Source organism: Phyllopteryx taeniolatus, chromosome 7, assembly GCF_024500385.1.
Source record: "Phyllopteryx taeniolatus isolate TA_2022b chromosome 7, UOR_Ptae_1.2, whole genome shotgun sequence".
Taxonomy (NCBI): Eukaryota; Metazoa; Chordata; class Actinopteri; order Syngnathiformes; family Syngnathidae; genus Phyllopteryx; species Phyllopteryx taeniolatus.
Window position 1 is genome coordinate 12,958,595 of NC_084508.1, and position 20,154 is coordinate 12,978,748.

Sequence of the window (20,154 nt, forward strand, 5' to 3'; positions counted from 1 at the left end):
TTTTAAATGTACTTTTACTGTTTTATACATAAATTGAATTGGATATGTGATCAGGAAAACTAAATATGGAACATACCAATGTTAAATACATTGACATGACTATGGAAGATTAGAGTGCATATTAAAACTGTCTCCTCTGTTGTAGTCCAGCAAGTACTAATAGATGGTGAAGGATTGCGCAATCTCCAAGGCTCAGCTCCTTGCTGTTGCACTTCGCATCTGGCCCGTGGACGTGAACAGGAAATATGCAAATTCAGTAATTTTGACTGAAATCATGGATCATCATTATTGGGTTAAAATATATATATATACAAAGTACAGACTACAGAACTTTTAGAATTGTATTTAATCGTTACAGTATTAGGTTTTCATGATGCATGAGGCTCTGCCCTTCAACCATACATGATTTTGCCTGAAGCAGGAAGTAATGTGGGTGACCACAATTGGCACGTGGTTGGTACCTCTGCCTCACAGTTAAAAGAATCTGGGTTCGAATCCCATGTCAGGGACTTTATATGTACATTTCTTTTTTCATGGGGTTATTCATACACATTTAAAAATATACATTTACTGAAGACTGTAAATTGTTCATAGTTGTGTTTTGTCTCTATGTTCCTTGTGATTGATACGCCACCTCTCACCCAGTCAGCTGGGTAAGGCTCCAGCTCACCTGTGGCCCTGAACTGGACAGGATAAGTGGTACGCTGCTTTTCAGATATTTTCCTTTAACTATTACACTGGTGCATCATCATAATTGTCTGTGATGTCATGGCCTGAACTGAAAAACTTTCACACACATAATTTGAGATGCTGTCTGCAGTGATTTTCTTTCATATGTATATGATAGTCTTACACTTGCAATGTAACACAAGACTTGTACAATAATGACACTTTCTAAATGTAATAGTGCAGGTAGACGTTAAGCTTCATTGCTTATCAAAAGTCCCTTTTAGCTTTCAGCTCTTATGGACTGATGACCCCATCAGGACTGAATAAGAACTACGATTTTATTTTAAAGTTTGATTTTCCATGTTTTACATATTAAACTGTGTTTACAAGGTCTTGACCCAAACACTGTGAGTTTTTTTTTTTTTTTTTTTTCAATCTTAAAGCAGGAAATGCCAAGTCATACTCCCCCTGGAAGGAACGATAGGATAGAAAGAGGACCACCTTGACAGTACGTAACTGACTCACATCTTCCTCTTTCACTAACCTATAAAACTAAGAGGGGGGGGGGGGGAAATACAGGGAAATAATGTAGGACTGTCCAACACTTTAATATGGAAAATTACATAGGGAAGAACACAGCTTATTTACTAAAATAGCCTAGAGAACACAACAAATGTAAAACATATTAGAGATAAAACAACTATACATCAGCAAATGTACACAATATAAAACACATATATACACGCTTTTAATATATTATTATATAAAGATTTTTTTTATCCCTTTACCTTTTAAAACTGGCAGCCAAACAGCTTGAAGGGGGAGTGTTTTACAGAATGACCAAATGCATCACGTTTACATACTGTAAGGTGGATAGGTAGTTTTTACATTCAGTTGTTGGAGCTTGTGTATTTAGCATGTCATGCTGTGAAATAACATTTAAATACACAAAACATGCCTGTTGATAATGGTAAGTGCTGTTGCTATGGCTGGAGACGCTGCATGGCAGAGTGTGCACGGTATTACAAACATGGAGTGAAGCGTTTGTATGTACAAAAAAAAAGGCAAATGACGGAACAGGTTATTGCCTTGTGTGAATCCATTTTGCCATATTGCAATCCTTCAAAAGCTATAACAGTTCCAAATTAACAAATATTAGGATGGCGTTCTTGTCAGTCTTCCCTCAAGCTGGTGATGCTTCCACCAGTCTTTTTCCAAAGAATGTATTGTATATATTTTTTTACAAAAGCAGCACAATGAGGAGTACGAGTGTGACAACGGAAGCTGGGCCGTTGACTGCTACCGTCTGTGACGCTCCTCTGTTGTACAGACGCGGACTCCTCGGGGAGTTCTGCTTGAGTTTGCTAGGCGGCAGCGCCCTTAAATCCTCCAGGGCACCGTAAGCCGCCATGGAGAACTCGGGGTCTCCCGTGGTCAGTAGGTCGAACACGCAGGACTGGAAGTAAACGTCCTCCACCTGCAGAGTCTCTCTACACTTGGCCGTGGCTCGCTCCACCGTGTAGCCCTGGTGAGGGGGCCGTAGCGGACCCAACTCAGTGGCGGCGCCCGGCTGCCGGTGCTGCTTGCTCTGGCGGCCGAGCGTGTGTTCCTTGATGAGCTCGTTGCGCGGGCAGCCGTGCAGGCAGAGCTGCAGGCCACCATTGTCCTCGGAAAAGTCCAGCGTGTCCTCGGGCATACGGATGGCGAAGGTCAAGTAGCTGCCCACGCGCCGCACGATGATGGACGTGCCGATGTAACGCGCCTGGATCTTCACCTGGCGGCCTGCTCCGGAGCCGCCCCGCTCCGCGATGGTCAGGCTACCACTCTCGCCGCCGCTACGAGTGCCATCCTGAAAGGCCAACGGCAGGTCATCTGTGGTAGCCTGGTACACTTTCTGGTCCGTGCAGCCATGATACGACTTGAAGATGACCGTGATCTGGAAACAGAAGGGGAAAAAATAACATTAACTCCTAGGGCTGCACTGAGTAATCGAATAACTCGAATAATTTGATTACGAAAGAGGCGAAACAAAATCTATGCCTCAAAGCTTGCAGGGATAATTTTTTCACATGGACTATTGTTACAGCAGATGGAAATAAAGTGGCACAAAGGGAAAGAGCCAGGAGGAAAGACAGAAAATGTCCAAAATTTGGGATGATTTCATACTTAACAAAGAAGATCAAAGTGCAATGCGTACCACAACAGCACATCTACAGTTGCCAACACTATGTAACGTAGCGATGTTAGCTCATGTTATATAGCCTACCATTGCTCGTTAGAAAGTACTGTATTGCCCCCGCAGATGGTCAATGATCCACCTGCCACAACTCACGCGAGTCACTCAACATGCAGGCTGGCTAACGTATAAGCCAGTTAACAGCCAGCAAAGTCTACGTTGTCATTTGCTGATGCCGACCTAACGCGCCAGGCCAGGCCCCGCCTTTTAACACACGCCACACTCAAAAGTCACAGCGACTACAGTGGAACGTAAAGATGCCGACCCCAGGTGGACAAAATAATACCTGCACCTCTCAATCACATTAATGTGTTGAATGATGCTAAACCCATTTTTATCCAATCATCCAACAGTAATCGCTGGAATAATTGGTAGAATACTTGGTTCTACAAATAATTACATTAAATTATAATTAAATTCAATAAAAGTTGCAGCACTATTAACAACTAATACCAATAGCACATTTACTTGAGTGTTTTGTAAATACGTCTTTAACCGGACCACCATGCAGTTCTAAAAGCAAACCGTAAATGGCCCAAATCCTCTAAAAACGACACCATCAAACCATGACTGACCACTCACAAAAACTGGGCTTAAAAAAAGATGGGAAAAAAATAAAGAAATTAGGTTTGTTTTTTCATTTAAACAAAATAAACTCCCAATAGAACAGGAAAATTTGACTTGGCAAGATTTCTTAAAACAAGTACCATAAACAGAGCAATAAGAGAGTTTTTTGTTGTTGTACATTTTCACCAGAATGCACGTTTGTAAAATGATTGTGAGTTTACAGCATGCTGAAGCCCCACAAAAGTTGATTTAGTTGCCAGTATAGGAATACTTTTCAAAAGGATCGTCACACCTCTGTGCTCTGATCCTAATAAAACCTCAGAAGAAGGGTTTGGGAAAATCCCCCCAAAACACTCAAATTAAATGTTTGTGTGTTCGGCGCATCATTTTTTCATGAATTGATTTTGGCCTTAGACGGACGGAAAGAAAAAAAAATGAAATGCCCCTGATAAGGAAAAACAAGGTTCCCCCTCATTGTCCTAAATTAGGTGGTTGCAGGACCATAACCACAAGGTGGCAGCAGAGAACCAAACATTTAAATCCCATTTGTTTCTTTTCCTGGGTGAAATAATCTATGGCCAACCCTCCATCCATTTGAACCCAACTTTGAAAAACAACAATGACCAGCATGTTATATGAGCCAGTATCTTTTCTTCCCTCTCCCCAGTCAGACTGTCGTGCCAGCGTTTGTACGAGCAGTGACAGTGATTTGTATTCCAGCTGAGCTCCAAAAACGAAATAAACAAATCAGGAGCCCCCGAAGCGGCCGTTTCTTTGAAAGTACTTGACAAAGTTTACACTTTTGGAAAGGATACTGCACCATGACGGATGATTTCCTGTCTGGCAAGTTGAAACCAACTCTGAGGGCGCGATGGGGGAAATGCGGGTACTTGCAGAGATACACCTCCACTCACTTTCAGGTTCGCGTAAGGCTATTTAAAAAAATTTGAAAAAAATGTTAAAAAACCACTACAACACTACTTTGATCTATGGGGTTTGTTTCTGTTTTAATGTATTATAGGCAAAATAAGGACCTTTTGCCTTAGAGTAGCGTATTGGAATTGTGTAAAAGTGTCATTCCCCGAGACATCTGCTTATGTCAGTTTTAAAGGGTATACTCTTTAAAATTTCATAACATTGCCCCACTTTAATTACCCTAATGTAAGTCTTTGTGTTAGGCCAGGGTTTCCCAAAGTGTGGCCCAAAGCGGGTTCATTTTCCTGAGATCGCCAACTGTCAAGAGTAAAATGCTGCTGTATTGATCTGCAAATTGCCACATCATTTATTTTGTTGTGATGAAACCACGTGTATTCTTTATCATCACTTTATGTAGCGTATATCTCCGTGTTATGGCTGTGCTGGGTATATTTTACTAGGTTTGGTTCAGGTGAAAGGTTTTGGGATACTCTTGTGCTAGTGCTACTTCTTTCAGTAATTACGACATGAAGGACACTCCTTTCCAATTATTCTTCTATTTTTCCACATCATTCCATATTTACACACAGTGCGGGGCTAATTACTTGGCCAGAGGGGTGACAAAAACATTCCAGATTGCGGCGGCGGAGGAGAATGTTTGAGTGAGCGTTAATCACTACCATATGACCACCCATGTGTTAAAGGTAGAGCGCTCAAGCATGTCAGTGATTCAATACCGGTGAAGGACTCTCCCTATTCATCCCCCCCCCTTTTCTCTTTCTTTCTTTAGTTCTCCCCCCTCGTAGATCTGAGGCCGCTGCGAGACGGCAGGAATGCCGGGGAGACTCGAGAGGCACCGTGGAATGACGATTAACTTCACGTTTTGCTTTACGGCGAGGTTCGAGGCTTGAGCTAGCACGCTAACGTTCCAAAACCCAGACTCCGTGGTTGTTTGTAGTAGTTCTGGGTCAAGGTAGTTGCGCGTTGGTTGACTGGATTTCCTTAATTGACTATTGGGATTTTTATTTATTTTTTTAAGATTTTTAATTGGATGGGAGAATCTCTTTGAACGCTCTGAACATTCTGAACATTCCTATTAAGCTGCCTGTCAATTTAAATTGATTGTTATGCCCATTCTTAGTTCTAATAATAGCACACAGGCAATCCTTACCTTGCTGGTTGCAGTGGCGCTGGAGCCAAGGACGACAGGCACGTTGGTCACCTGCACGGACAGGAATCGGTTGTCGATCAGAGGCCACGCCCCTTCCACCTTGCAGGTTTGGAACTCGTCCCGGAAAGTCCGTAGGTGCGGGTCTCCGAATAATCCACAGTGGGCGTACTTCTTCTGCTGGCCGCCCGAACCGGCGGCGAGCACCCGGTTCTCGTAGTTGCACAGCTCCGACACGGCCGGCCGGGACGTGCTGGGGACCTTGGCGGAAGATGTTGGTCCGTCGCTGGAGCAGTTGTGCTGGGAGAATAACTCCTTGATGCGGAAGACGGCTGAGTGGTAGACCAGGTCGCCGCGGCAGCTCCGGGCCTGCCGACGGGTGCACAAGGCGTAGGCCCGCAACGCGATGCAGTAGTCCACGTCGGGCGGCGTGTCCTCCTGCAGGCCATTTGAGGGTGAGGTAGATGCCACGTACTCAGTATTGCAGCGTTGGATGCGACACTGCTGACCAGAGGCTGGAAAACAAAACCAGAGCCACGAGCGTCAGAGAGATAACCAAGATATCCGTAATCGTCCTTCTCCACCAAGGCCAAACAAATCCTAATTGGGCTCAGCACCAGAACAATTCTGTCATTTGGCTACATGTACTTGATTATGGTAAAATGAAATAACGATTATTATTATTTTTAAAGGGATGGCAGAACCTCTTTCTGAATGTTCTGGACTCCTGTTTTAAAAATAATGCTGCTATGGATGTAGTCCAACTTCCCAGAGCCTTCATCCAATTCTTAACGACTAATGAATCGATTATCATAACCGTGCCTAATCCATGCATTACTTTCATTGAGAAATTAAAAATCTCACAATGTTTACAAAATAGATGCTTCCTTGGCCCAAGCACCGCCACTCAAACTTACTAAAAAAAAAAAAACGACTATGAAAATCATCCTGAATTTAGGGTCACGACCCAATATCATTCCACAGAATCGACAGAATTCATGGATTGTTATGCCCATCTAATCACTTCAGTACACCTGGCCCCCCTAGTGAAAAGTCTCCACTATCACCAAGTCATTAAAACCTGAGCCGACAAATTTCCAAACGCTCCGTCTTCAAAAGAGCCCTCCCAGAAATCGCAAGCAGCCTCCACGGTTAGAGGGAAACCAACCTGTGTTGGTTAGCCTGAGGGTGTTGAACGTGATTTGGCTGCTACAGAGGTATTCGAGGTCCATTAAACTACACTACATGGCACACCAGGGCTTGGCGTACGGTGGGCAGATAACACGAAGGCTATCACTCAAGGCCATGCTGTTTGGAAACTTGCAGTCTTAAAACTGGAGTCTTATGGATAAATTATCTGTCTGTTTTATGGGAGTGGGGGCAAAAAAATGATACGTGCAAAAACCCATCTACGGAGGGTTTACTTTACTACTCGAGTGTCAATGAGTGCTGACCTCCACCAGGGCTAAACAAACTTCATTGGCTCCCACCTACTGGTTATACCTCCAAAAGGCGAGAATTATTGTTTTCACCCATTTGCTGTTTGTTGATTTCAAATTAACAAACAAAAAAAACGCACATACACATTTCACAGAAACTTAATAGAGGGTTGGCAAATGTCATTGATAACCACTGATAAAATGTCAGATGGCCAGCATCCATGGCATTTCATGGTCATCGGCTGCCACCTAGTGACTATATGATCATAGAAGAAGAAGCTCAAAATACAGTATGTCACAAAGAGTTGTTTAGTAGGAATGATCATTTGACAAAAAAAATCATTGAGAAGAATTAACTATTTATGAAGAAAAAAAAACTTGGATGAATCACAAATGCTACTCAGAGGTCTGTAGCTCAATATTTCTGTAGGTGATGTTATGTTCTTCTTAAAAAGACCAGAAACTAGGATGAAAGAGAAACAATGGTACCTCTTCTGGTGGCAGCCTAGTAATGCACTCCATTTTGTCTTTGTCAAGGCAAGATTAATCAACAATCATTTCTACACAATCAACCAATTCTTTACGATGAATTAATCGATTATGACGCCTGTGCCTAATCCATGTATCGTTCACCCAAAAAAATCATTTCACAATGCTTACACAATCGATTCTTCCTTGGCCTATGCACTTCAACTCAAGCTTACTTAAAAAAAAAAAAAAAAAAAAAAACTACAATGAAAATGTAAAACGTGTTGTACAGGGATTGGACAATTCAAATGCTACAAGTTATTTTATGATCATTGAGGAGGTACATAATTTCATGTCAGAGGTTTTTGATTCTTGTTTCATATACATTGTTATGTATATTGATAGCTTGCCATCTTAAAAAAAAGTTTCAGAAACCTTGACAGAGGTAATCAAGGACAACAATGTATCATCAGTTTTCGCCAAGGCTCACATCTTGGACAGATACTATCAACACTGTCCATGGGAATATTTCGCACCACCAACTCTTCCCTTTCACAGAGGTGTGTCTCTGTGTGAGTAGAGAGGGGGGGGTGACAGATGATTAATGCACGTCACTGCCGCGGCACTTCAACACTAGCCCTGATAAAACAGAGATGTGGTAAAGGAGGTCAAGCTGGAGGCATTCAACATCCCTCCTCGGAATTCCAACCGGCATCAGCTCCCTCGTATCGGGGGTCAGCAGAGTCTGCTCTGATTGACACCCTCTGACAATCACCGCCATGAGAAACCGTCAGCCTCCGTTCGTCTCCAGACGACCACTATGAGGACCAGAAAGAGTCTCCTCGCATTCATTTGTATAAGATGGAGATGAGTTGTTTTGAAAGGATATGTTTAGCACCCAATATTGCCATTTATGTGTTCACAATGAGACATGGAATGCCTACAAAGAAATGGGCATGATCATCAATTAATCAGTCATTATAAATTCCTCAATGTGTTAAAATTGATAGGCGATTAATTGCACCTTGAAGCAATGGAGGCAAAATAATGTGCTCCACTTGGCTGCAAACACCACTGTTTATTCAGGCTCAGCCTGTTTGCTGTCCAAAGAAGGCAAAAATGACGTCAGCTGTGGGAAGCTGCACTACATCCACAGACCGCCACTGAGGCACAACTCCTGTGATCAATATATTGTATGTCAAAATACCATCTACAAATATATACATCAATTTTCTATGTTTTCTTTGTTGTTGTTCAGGGTTGCTGGTGAGCTGGATCCTTCCCAAGGTGACTTCTCAATCTCGAGGCACATAAAATAGATGTAGATGACCTTTCACACGGTCACCTGAACCCAAGTCAGGCAAGTGTACCACTCCACCACCAGTGATACGTACAAATAAATAAAAACAATAAAAAAGTAACAGTCAAACAACTTTTCCAGCGACATTAATACTTAGAAGTTTGTGTGCCACATCCAGTCAACTTTTGCAACAAATTTCTATTTCTGTTTAATAATACTTTTTGAAGCAAAAGCAAACATAAAGATGTAATTTCTACTTTAACTATTCCAGCCTGTGGGTCCCAAAATAATTATTATTTTTTTTGTCTCAAGAGTGTTTTCCCTATACCAAAGGAGTTAATACGAACTATTTACATTCTCAACATTCAAACAAAAGTAAGAAGGAAAACTATGATTTGGGAAAAAAATGAAAATATAAACATCTCCATCCTATCGAAACACGACTTTGTGGTTAGCTAGCGGTTTGGTTTCTCGTGTCGTGCCAAATGGCTCAACAGTGGACACCCCCCTCCATCGCCTCCATTCATGGTTGGCTAATAAAGTTCATAACTCGAGCACAAACAACGTCAGTGTGACTTGCTTCGACGACAAGGTGGGCATCCTCGTTCCACTCGTGACGTGTTAACAAATCAAGCATTCTATGTCTCAATTAGCCTCGTTTGCTGCCCTAAAAACGCCAACTTTGTGTTTTTATTTTCGAATGCCTGCTAGTAAGAGACGCTAGCTAGCTAACCATAAGCCCCCCAACCCCCCGCTTTAAAAAAAAAAAAAAAAAAAACTAAATTGTGTTTTAAGTTAAACAGCGATATTTACCTTAACGAGAGCAAGGTGGGGTGTTTAAAAGATGGTGTGGTTTATTTTTTTTCCAAATTTCGGACCAATGTAGTCTAAAAGGTGAGGCAAAGTTGAGTTAACTCGCGCTGCTTGGCTAAAGAAGTTAGGGGCAGGGGTACTTTGTCCCGGCGGTGGGCTCAAAAGCTTTTACTAACTTTCTTTACTCACAATAGTTTGACGAGAATTAATTTTAATAGTTGCACATTAGGGAAACGTGAGTTAGTTAAAGTTGAGCAAAATAACGCTCGGAAACATTTTAAAAAGTTTTTGTTCCTTCTCCCGATCCGGGTGAGTACAGCAAGCGCGGCTGCTCCGCACGCCGGGCTGGGAGTGGAGCAGCACGGATTTGGCCTCACGCTCTCACGCACCACTTACCTGGTGGATAGAGTAGCGAAATAACAACCATCGTCAGCGTTACACAGTCCCAAAGCTGCAGCTTAGCCGTGATCTGAGGTCCGCTTCTCCCCATGCCAATCCATTCAGTTAGAATGGAGTTCCTCGACTGCTTCTCATCGACGCTGCGGCTGCGGGGGAAATCAGAGCAAAATTCGTCTTGCTCCCCAAGCGCTGTCATTCAAAAAGGTCCCCTGTTTTCAGGGCGGTTCTACGGGGAGGGGTTTCGAGCGCGGACTGGGGGGCCCAGAGGCGATGGCTGGACAATGGAGGACTTTTTATTTTTTTAACTAACCACTTGATATTTACATGCAGTGGCAATTTACTTAGGGGGTGAGGACATTGCAAAAGTGCTTCATGGTGTGACGTTGTAATTGGAGAATTAGAGTTTGTTAAGCAGAGGTGAGCAGAATTACCAAAAACTTATACTCAAGTAAGAGGACTGTTACTTTATAATAATATTACTCAAGTAAAGGTAAAAAAAAATTGTTTTTAAATAAAAATACTTGAGTAAGATTAAGTATTTAGTGAAACAAAACTACTGAAGTACTGAGTAACTGGTGAGTATTGACCAACAATATAAGTTTAACTATTATGAATTAAATCTTAATAAAATAACATGACTCAAAGCAAATTCAGCCACACGAAATGGTGTTAAATATATAATTTTTTTGTTTACAGACTTGAAACATGACAAGTTTGAAGTGGAGTTCTTGTAGGCTGAAATGTTGACATTTTTAGGTAGACACAGATGACCATGTGTGACATTGCTCTTTTTCGTAGTCCAAGGTTAACATAATGGTGATTGAATGTGAGCCCATGGTAGTTGTGTCTCTTATGACTGCGAGTCACTTGTCATTGTTTCCTAAGTTTTTTCTTACTTGGTAAATGAGGCACTTTAAAAACTTTACATCTTTGTGAAGCCGCAGCCTGCTGGTTTAGGAGTTGTCTATTTGACCTGTTTTAGGTCATAATGAGGGACGCTTGCAAGCCTGAGAACACCTTCCAACTTTCAAATACCGGGGTGGCAACATCATGCTGTGGGGTTATTTGGCTACAGGAGGGACTGGCTCACAAAATAGATGGCAGCATGAGAAAAGAAAATTACGCGTAACTACTGAAGCAACATCTCAAGACATCAGTCAGGAAGTTAAAACTTGGGCGCAAATGAGTCTTCCAATTGGACAGTGACCCGAAGCTTACTGCCAAACTGGTTACAAAGTGGCTGAAAAAAAAAGTCAACGTTTTGGAGTTGCTATCACAAAGCCCTAATCTCAATCCTATTGAAAATGTATCGGCAGACCTAAAAAGGCATGTGTGAGCAAGGTGGCCTACCAACTTGGCTCAGTCACAACAGTTCTGTCAGGGGGAATGGACCAAAATTCTTGCGAACTATTGTGAGAGGCTTGTGGAACGATACCCAAATAGTTTGACGCAAGTCATATACCCGTAGTTTAAAGGCAATGGTACCAAATACTAATGAGACGTATGTAAACTTCTGACTTTGAAAAAAAGGAATGAATAATTGTTTTAAAAAAAATCTCTTATTTACGATAATAATACTCATTATTAATAAATAATAATAATTTTGGTCTTAATCTTAATTGAACTAAAACAGGAAAGGTTTTGTCTAATTTCATGTGAGACTGAAGAAAAAAAAGCATGTCTTTTTTTTATAGGGTATGTAAAAACATCTTATTTCAAATTTATATCCTTGTAACAAACAGTTGAACTTTTTCCTTCAACGAGTAGGAATTGCTTCTTGCAACAGGATTTTTCACATACAGTAAATCTTAGACATTCTTGACTCCCCAACTTTTTCTTCACGCCAGTGTGGCCCGAACACAGTACTACGGTAATTCTGTATAATAGCTATACAAAAGCACAACCTTCTTTTTTTTAAAATTAGTGAATAAAATGTATTATCACAGAACTGAAACAGGCATTGCAGCTTAAGGACGTTATGCTTCAGACTTGTAGTACGAAGCATTTCGTGCATCTGTCCTCTTTAACACCTCCTTCCTCCTCCTGTAGGCAAATGTTTACAACATCAGGCCAGGAGGCTGTCCCCTGTTTTCTCACTCCTGAAGGTGCTTCAGTGACAGTTATAGGTGCAAACTAACACATTATATCTAACTCTTCTTTGGTAAAACAAAATGTTATGGTGTTGCAAATATGACTTGCCTAATGGCTCACATGATAAGTGGTAAGGTCAAGATAGTACACGTTTTTCCCCTTTATCAAAATTGCTTTAATTTCTTAGTTAGTTTATCACTGTGTAGGGTTGTTTTATCTATCAAACATGTGTTTTATCTGTTATTGTGGCTGAGGAGTAAAAGACTCAAGTCAGTGATTTTTGTTGTTGTTGTTTTTTTCACTGCAAATCTCTGACCGCCATTAATTTTTCCATGACTTTTTCAGCGAGTGACTTGTATGTTACTCTTTCCCTTTTGTGGCCAACTTTCCACTTCTCTCTCTCGCTCTTTCTCTCGCTCCTTCAACGACACTTCATCTTTCATTTGCACAGCTGCCGGACCATCTGCAAAGACACGGCCACTCAAGCTTTCAGCCCTCACCTGGGACGTGCTGTAGGCTGTTTGAGCCATGCGAACCAAGAATTTTAATGCGCCCAGCCATTACCTTATAAAATGTTGGCGTTATGAAAAACCCAACAGTTGCATAATTGTTTTCTCGAAATGGATTAAAAGTTAATGTGTTGTTTTGGTACCGCTGGGACATTTGGGCCTGCTGACTTTATAAGAGAGAGGAGAAGTGAACCCAGACAGTTGCTGGATCACTGCGTCTTCTGTACACATGCCGGCCCCTCCGGCCGCACAATTGTGTGATTCAGGTGGCCTGTCAGCCTTGTGAAAGGTCTTTACGGGCCCATGTTGATGTGGGGCTGATATTTCGAGTGGAGGGGGGAAACGAAGACAGCTCAACCCAAGTGGAACTTTTGGATTGTTCTGAGCTACAAGGATCCCTGTCACACTAGACCCAGTGTGCCAAGTTTATTCCTTGGAGAGCTCGGCTCTACTCTGTTTGTTCAGCTAATTTCGGGGGCTAGCTCAGTTGATGGTCTGAATGCTGACGTTTTAAATCCACCTAAATAATGTAGACTGAGGGTATGTTTACATCAGAACAACCAGGTGAAAACGGGTATGTTTTTTCTTTGCAATTTTGAAAAGTTACATTCACACAGACCTGCAAAAATTACTGAAAGTGCTGTAATATGTATGCCAGGCTAGTAGTTGGTTATCCAAACCACATTTTTGTTTTAAACTTTAAATAGGGTATATTCAATACCTAGTTTCGCATTCAGCAAAAAAGGTAAAAGAGCTTCCTTCCGGCACGGGTAAATGGTGGCACCCTATAGCAGGTGACTGGAACAAAGCACCCGTAGGAACTTTGAACATCTAAATTGTCTTGTTTAACACAAGATGTCACCGCAGAGCCATCCGAGATGACTATATCCGATATTTAGGCTTCATTTGTGTTTACATATATCATATTTGTATAAATAAAGGATATACAATACATGTCCTGTATTTAACTTTTGTCCGAAGAGACCAGCCATAAAGAAAACACAATTTTACCGTACAGTTAGGTCAAACCATCATCTCATCAACCCGTAGTTATGCTCGTTATTGCAGCATACACAGGAAGTCCGCTAACCTGTTTTCTGGGTTTGGTCACGTGACGTTTCGCAAAGATTTGACTCGTATTACTTCATTGGGGCATTGGACATATTGATGGCGAAGCATAACGGTCCACCATTGCTAATGTATTTGGTCAATGAACACTAAACATGTACTGTATATTCTCCTTTTTCAGTTTTTATTAGAACAGTGTCGCTCTCAAAACAAAATTCCATTTTAGTGTTCAAAATGTAAACACCCAACATGTGTAACAAATCCACAAATATCTAACCAATACCGTTGTTTTTTCTTGTCCTGGTACGGTTCATTTGTTAAGGGTAGACAGAGAAATCACTTGGGAACATTAGAGTGGAATGGGAAAAATATAAAAAGCACAAAAGAGATTTTTGCTATTTGTGTCACTTGTTCATGGATTGTATCCAACTTTTGTTCTATTTATTGACAAATTAGGCATGTTGCTGTCGCTGATGCAGCTATCCTAATCCTAAGAATTTACAGAATCATAGCGCAGTTAACCAAACTACTGATGGAAATGATGATTTACTTCTCCCTTTGACAGTTTAGATGGGACTGTTTTGGATTTCGGGGGGCCAGTGTTAATGTAGTGTAGAGCATCTTCAAATGCTACTGCGCTCACCTGCTACGCTCCCCGTCCTCCTGACCAGTTGACGGCATTTCCTAAAAGGACAGCCCATGGTTTATTTCAGATTAAAACAGCAGGATAGTCAATGTCACCATAAGGTGCTTTTGAGAATTCCCCCTTTTACCCCAATAAGTTGTAATTTTTCATTGAACTTCTTATTTATTGTATTAAGTATAGTATATATTATGCTGTTATAAATGCATATTGGTTAACCTCCCACATTTTTTAAAATTAAGCAAGTAGACAATGTTTACGCAAACAGCAAACTACTGTATGTGAGTTTATCAATTGATATTTCACTATGACAGAGTGGATATGTTAAGTTCGACAACATCCAACTACACACGTTATAATGAAAATGACAAAACTTAAGTGTAAATATTTACTCTGCAACTATCCACTGTTTCAGCGTCCACTGAAGAAAGACAAAATGTTTGTCTAATAGCACTGAAACTTTCTTAAAGGGACAGTTACCCCATATTGACAGTGTTGACAGCAATTTCAGGGACACATGCAAAATGTTCAATGAGTATGAACATAGATTATATATGATAACAATGACTCGTTTTATCAAATAACATGTGGACAATGAAACTATGTAAAAACTATTCAGATGAGGGCACTAAAGGCACTTTAAAGTGACATTTGACGCTGGATGTTAAAAAAAAAAAGCTCAAGTCATGATAGAGCAGCGAAATTAACTTTGTAGAGCAGATCATCCGCAACCTGGAGAGCTACTAATGAACACAAACCCAATGATCAGTGAAGCAAGCAGCTAATTGATCCAGGTGCACGGTAAGGATGACTTCAACACATGAAAGGAAGTCCTGGACCACCTGTCAAGCTTGATGTGAGGAGAAAGAAATCTTTCTTTTACCATGTTTCCTCAAGACTGTATTTAATTGCGGGACACAGAAAATAGCAACTCTAAAGCCAACTAAAAGACTTTTAGTAATGCATTGTATAATTTCTAGAGACGTACAGTGTAAGTTCCACAAGGGATTTATACTCGAGAGAAGGTTCCAAAACTAAAGCAACGTGAGCAAGTGAGAAGCGAGAAGGAATGGGGGATGGGTGAAGGAATGGGTGGGTGGGGTGTCGAAGTGGGGGAGGGGGGGTTGAAGGATTGGGTTTCCACTGACTGTGTGTCTAGGCAGCTCCACATGTTCCTCATTACGGTCCTCACACTGTGGGACCAGCTCCACACCAGGATGCTTGTTTTTGTTATTGGGCCCAGTGTGCTGTGGTCTGGTGGACAGGGCCTGAAAAACACCGCCGGCTCGGGACCACCACAACGTGCAACTGTTCTGACGTTACCCATAGTATCTGGACCAGTGCCCTCAATGTGTTTATACCCTATTTAAACACATAGTGGCTGGTGTGGTCATTTACTCAACTGCTGTGGGGGGAGGGGGGGATTTGTTTGTACACATGTAAGGAATAATAATAAACAATAATGTCAGTATTTTTAAAGTCCTGCCAAGTGAAAGTGGAGTTTAAATAAAATGTGCTAGAACACAAACATGGGCGTATACAACATTTTGGAATAACCACCTCACTGTCTTTAACTGCATCTTTTTTAAAACACCCACATTTCAAGCAAGACTCCACACATCTGAGCTACTATTCTATATGTGCCCCGTAATTGGCTAGCGAGCTGTCCAGGATGTACCCGTTTAAAAAAAAATCAGATGGGAATAGGCTAGAGCTCATTGCGACCCTAAAAAGCACTATAGAAAATGGATGGATAGATGGATTTGTCTTTAGTGGACGTAGTGAGTGGTTTAGTTGTCTTTACTGGACGACGCACCCAGTGACAAATTAGGACATGCCGCCTATGAGATGCCGAGATACTAGCTGAGGAAATTCATCCATCCATCCATCCATTTTCTGAACCGCTTCTCCTCACTAGGGTCGTGGGCGTGCTGGAGGCTATCCCAGCTATCATCGGGCAGGAGGCGGGGTACACGCTGAACTGGTTGCCAGCCAATCGCAGGGCACATACAAACAAACAACCATTCGCACTCACAGTCACACCTACGGGCAATTTAGAGTCTCCAATTAATGCATGTTTTTGGGATGTGGGAGGAAACCGGAATGCCCGGAGAAAACCCACGCAGGCACGGGGAGAACATGCAAACTCCACACAGGCGGGGCCGGGGATTGAAACCTGGCCCTCAGAACTGTGAGGCTGACGCTCTAACCAGTCGTCCACCGTGCCGCCAGAAAATTCATTATTATTATTATTATTCTTTTTTTTTTTTATGATGACAAGATTTGTGCTCAATTGCCTGTTCACTCTCGCTTTGAGTTTACACGGCTGGTTAACCCTTCAGCAATATTGTTTAACAGGAAATGCAATGTTTACAAAGTGATAAAAATGGAAATGGTCTCAGGAAGTGTTTGAACTGTCATGTTTCCGACACGGCGGAACGGTGGACGTCTGGTTAGCACATCTGCCTCACAGTGCTGTGGACCGGGGTTCGAATACCGGCCTATGTGGAGTTTGGATGTTCTCCCTGTCCCCGGATGGGTTTTCTCCGTGCACTCAGGTTTCCTCCCACATCCCAAAAACAAGCGTTTTAGGTTGATTGAGGACTCTAAAATTCCCTGTAGGTGTGAATGTGAGTGCGAATGGTTGTTTGTTTCTATTTGCCCTGCGATTGGCTGGCGACCTGTTCAGGGTGTACCCCGCCTCCCGCCCGAAGATAGCTGGGATAGGCTCCAGCACCCCGGGACCCTAGTGAGGACAAGCAGTAAAGAAAATGGATGGATGGATGGATGTTTCCGACACTTTGCTGAATTACATGCTCATTCAGAGCCGTCATCTGAGAGGCGTCTCATGATTCTGCCACTGGCCGACATCACCGATTGCAATCACGTAGTAGCACGCGCTCTTTGCCGCCTCAGCTACAAGAGGACACACTTATTGAATTTTAAACAGGAAGCATAACAAATTGGGCTGTTTTGTTTGTTTTTGAAGAACCTGTCTTTGAAATGAAAAGGCCTAGTAACAGTAACAGAGAACAGGAATGAGATAGCAGATTCCGAAAGTGAGTGTGTGTCAGTCTGGTTCAGGCCTCTCGCCTGTCGAGGAGATCTGTTATCTCACTAGAGATAATGGCAACCACGGTGTGAATGCATATGGGCCAAGGGTGATAGCATCTCCACTCAAGCATCCCACTTACAGAACCCTGAATGATAGCTGACAGCACGCAGAAGGGAGGGGGCAGGTTGGTCTGCAGTGTTTTTATAGGTACCCCTCAACAGGTATCCAAGCAGTTTGTTTGCCCTCTTATGTGGGCCTTCTCCTTTGAATAAACAACAATTATCATATGTAAATCATCTCAAACCTAGTGCCCTCATTGATTTATTTTTATATCAGAACAGTGGAATGTCTAAAGTAGAACACACTAATTTGAACAAATGTCATACAAGTTTGAGCAGAAGTTAGAAACAATAAAAACAGTCTGTAAACACATTCTTAATTTAATAAACCTTGCATCGCTGATGTACCACGCAGATCTTTTTTTAAAATGTTTTTTAAAACTAACAGACTGATAAATAATTAAAAAATTAAAATCAACCACCAATATGATGTCGAACATACTGTACATACATACATAGTACACTTTACCTTTTGAGTGAGTAGCATATGACAACTAACTTGTCAAAAGCTAACACAGCAGTCTATGTCATCACTCACTGCAAACAGCTTCTACAGATGGACTCAAATCAATATTTTATTTGTAAAATGGTTAGGCTGTATTGGTCAATACCGGTTCCTGCTGAGAGTCCTATCAAGCCAACAAGAATGGAAACAACAAATGTTGGTCATTCAGCTGTATCTTCTATGTTTTTGTTGCAATCACATATAAGTGACTCTCTTCCTCTTCCTTCCTTTTCCTTTCTGCAGAGTAACTGTCGACACAGCGTCAAGCTCCATGCTTGTGAATAGACAGTCAACTGACAAGGTAACCCTAGCTCTGGGGTGAGGGGGTCATGCAGGCCTGATGAGGAATGATGGGGAAAATAAATGGAGAGCAGCACACAGAGGGACCTGTGATGTTCTCAGTAGACAGGGTGAGAGGGGAGTTCAGGGCCATTTGAACTTTGACCCCAAAGGGCTGTCTTTGTGTTTGTGTGCATGTGTTTTGATGGTTAAGCTCCCCACGATCTTGAATCCTTGAATGGGGATCTAATCGAGAAATTGTAATGTTTTCAGACTGTAACATTCTTACCTTTTTTTTTCAAAAATTGGGTGAACTCAAGATCATATTGTTGAGATTATACAGTGGAACCTCCAAGGTAGAATAATATCAATTCTGGGTATTTTTTCCCCCATAGAAAATGATAAATACAAATGTTTAATCAGAATAAGAGCCAAACTGTGGCCTTCATAAAACTTTTTTTTTTTTCTTGTCCGGGCAATGTTTGAAATAACATTTTACCATTATAACGGTCACACAAGTTTAAAAGTAATACCATAAGTCACCCTTTGATAACGCTTGATGGTGCATGTTTTTGTAAAATGAAGTACATCGCTGTATATTAAAACTTAAATAATAAGTTGTGTACTTACTAATAACTAACACTTGGCTGTTTCGTGATGCGGTGACAAACATTTCAGAGGGAGATTCTCGTCTGTACCTGGGAGGTAAGTCTCTTCACACTAAGGCTAAACACAGCGGACTCTGTTGTGTTCACTCAGTTCTTTTGTTGTAGATGTCAACGTAGTTACTACTTTTTAGCCATATTGTACAGACCACCCAGGTATGAGCCACGTGCAGTACTGCTTTCCTACGTTGCAATTAGTTTGATTTCAGCAGTGGTTATTTTCCCACTCTTTAGTGCAATGTAAGTTTGTTACAATATGAGTAAAGTGAGTTAGCCCAGTCTGTAGTCAGTACTCAACACTTGCTATTATTTCTGCCCAGGCCCACCCTGATAACTAGCCCGTAACAGGAATAACTGTGCAGACAATAACTCATTGCAGGATACATATATATTTGGCCACTTTAATCTCTTAAAATCTTAGCCCAAGAAGGCATTCAGGGAATGTTACCTCGAGCTTGACTTTAGTATGTTAAATGTGGAGGAACGTTGCAAGCATGTGCAGCATTACCAGCCAACTTGCCTCACTGCATTGCACTCAGACCTGTTAGAGGAGGAATTAACCGGGCTTTGCTGGGAAATGTATTTTCAGGATAGAAAATATAGCAGATATTTCGAACATTTATTTGAAATTAAATATCAAAATGTACAGTTATATAGGTCCATTCTGCTCACGCACAGAAATTGACACTATAGATTACCTTACTGCTACTGTCAGCCACCCTTGAATAGGCTACTTTGTTTGTGGTTTGTGGTTGATTTCCAGACCATTTTAGTAACGATTTTCATTGAAAATAGCATTCAAAGCCAGTCATTAGCGACTGATGTCTGAGATTTATTTTCTCAATAAGCTTCCTCAGCTGTAATGCAGAGAAAGAAGACAACAGGTAAACTTACCTTCAGTATGCTTGTGGTATAAGATGGTATATGTGAATTGAAGCGCCCCTCTCTAACAGCAGTTTCAATTGGTAGACGCCGTCAGCCCCTCGTTCCCCAACAACCTCAGCTGGTCAACTAAGTACTCGGGCAGCCACGGGGACAGATAGCCATTGGAATCAAGGCACATGACAGCAGCTGTCTGTTTCAAGAATCGGCACTTTGATTAGGGCAGGATGGTAGTGAGCGATGAGGCCTAATTCCAACATATCTGGGCTGGGCGCTTCACACCGAATGGAAAAAAGATTGAAGCACATTAATCACAGATCGACGCATGCTTGCAAACAACAGAACCCCCCCCCCCCCCCCCCCC

At 41.8% G+C, this 20,154-nt stretch overlaps 1 protein-coding gene across 2 annotated transcripts; it reads right to left on the bottom strand.

Annotated features, from left to right (window-relative positions):
• Nucleotides 1–1,261: 1,261 nt before the first annotated feature.
• rgmd (RGM domain family, member D) lies at nucleotides 1,262–19,933 on the bottom strand. 2 transcript variants are annotated; one of them, XM_061780040.1, is made up of 5 exons: nucleotides 19,803–19,933; nucleotides 14,286–14,326; nucleotides 9,972–10,120; nucleotides 5,559–6,070; nucleotides 1,262–2,605 (listed from the first exon to the last, which is right to left on the bottom strand). In XM_061780040.1, exons 2-5 carry the CDS (start codon nucleotides 14,321–14,323, stop codon nucleotides 1,910–1,912), a joined length of 1,395 nt encoding a protein of 464 aa, XP_061636024.1. In that variant the 5' UTR covers nucleotides 14,324–14,326; nucleotides 19,803–19,933; the 3' UTR covers nucleotides 1,262–1,909. The 2 variants fall into 2 exon arrangements, with proteins under 2 accessions (XP_061636024.1, XP_061636022.1); XM_061780038.1 differs by lacking the exons at nucleotides 14,286–14,326; nucleotides 19,803–19,933 and having other exon boundaries at nucleotides 9,972–10,202.
• Nucleotides 19,934–20,154: the final 221 nt, after the last annotated feature.

Coding starts and splice junctions, on each gene's coding strand:
- rgmd (XM_061780038.1), bottom strand. CDS start 10,170: ATGACAGCGCTTGGGGAGCAAGACGAATTTTGCTCTGATTTCCCCCGC. Junction 6,071..9,971: donor TTCGCTACTCTATCCACCAG/GTAAGTGGTGCG, acceptor TTTGTTTTCCAG/CCTCTGGTCAGCAGTGTCGC. Junction 2,606..5,558: donor GCGCCACTGCAACCAGCAAG/GTAAGGATTGCC, acceptor TTCTGTTTCCAG/ATCACGGTCATCTTCAAGTC.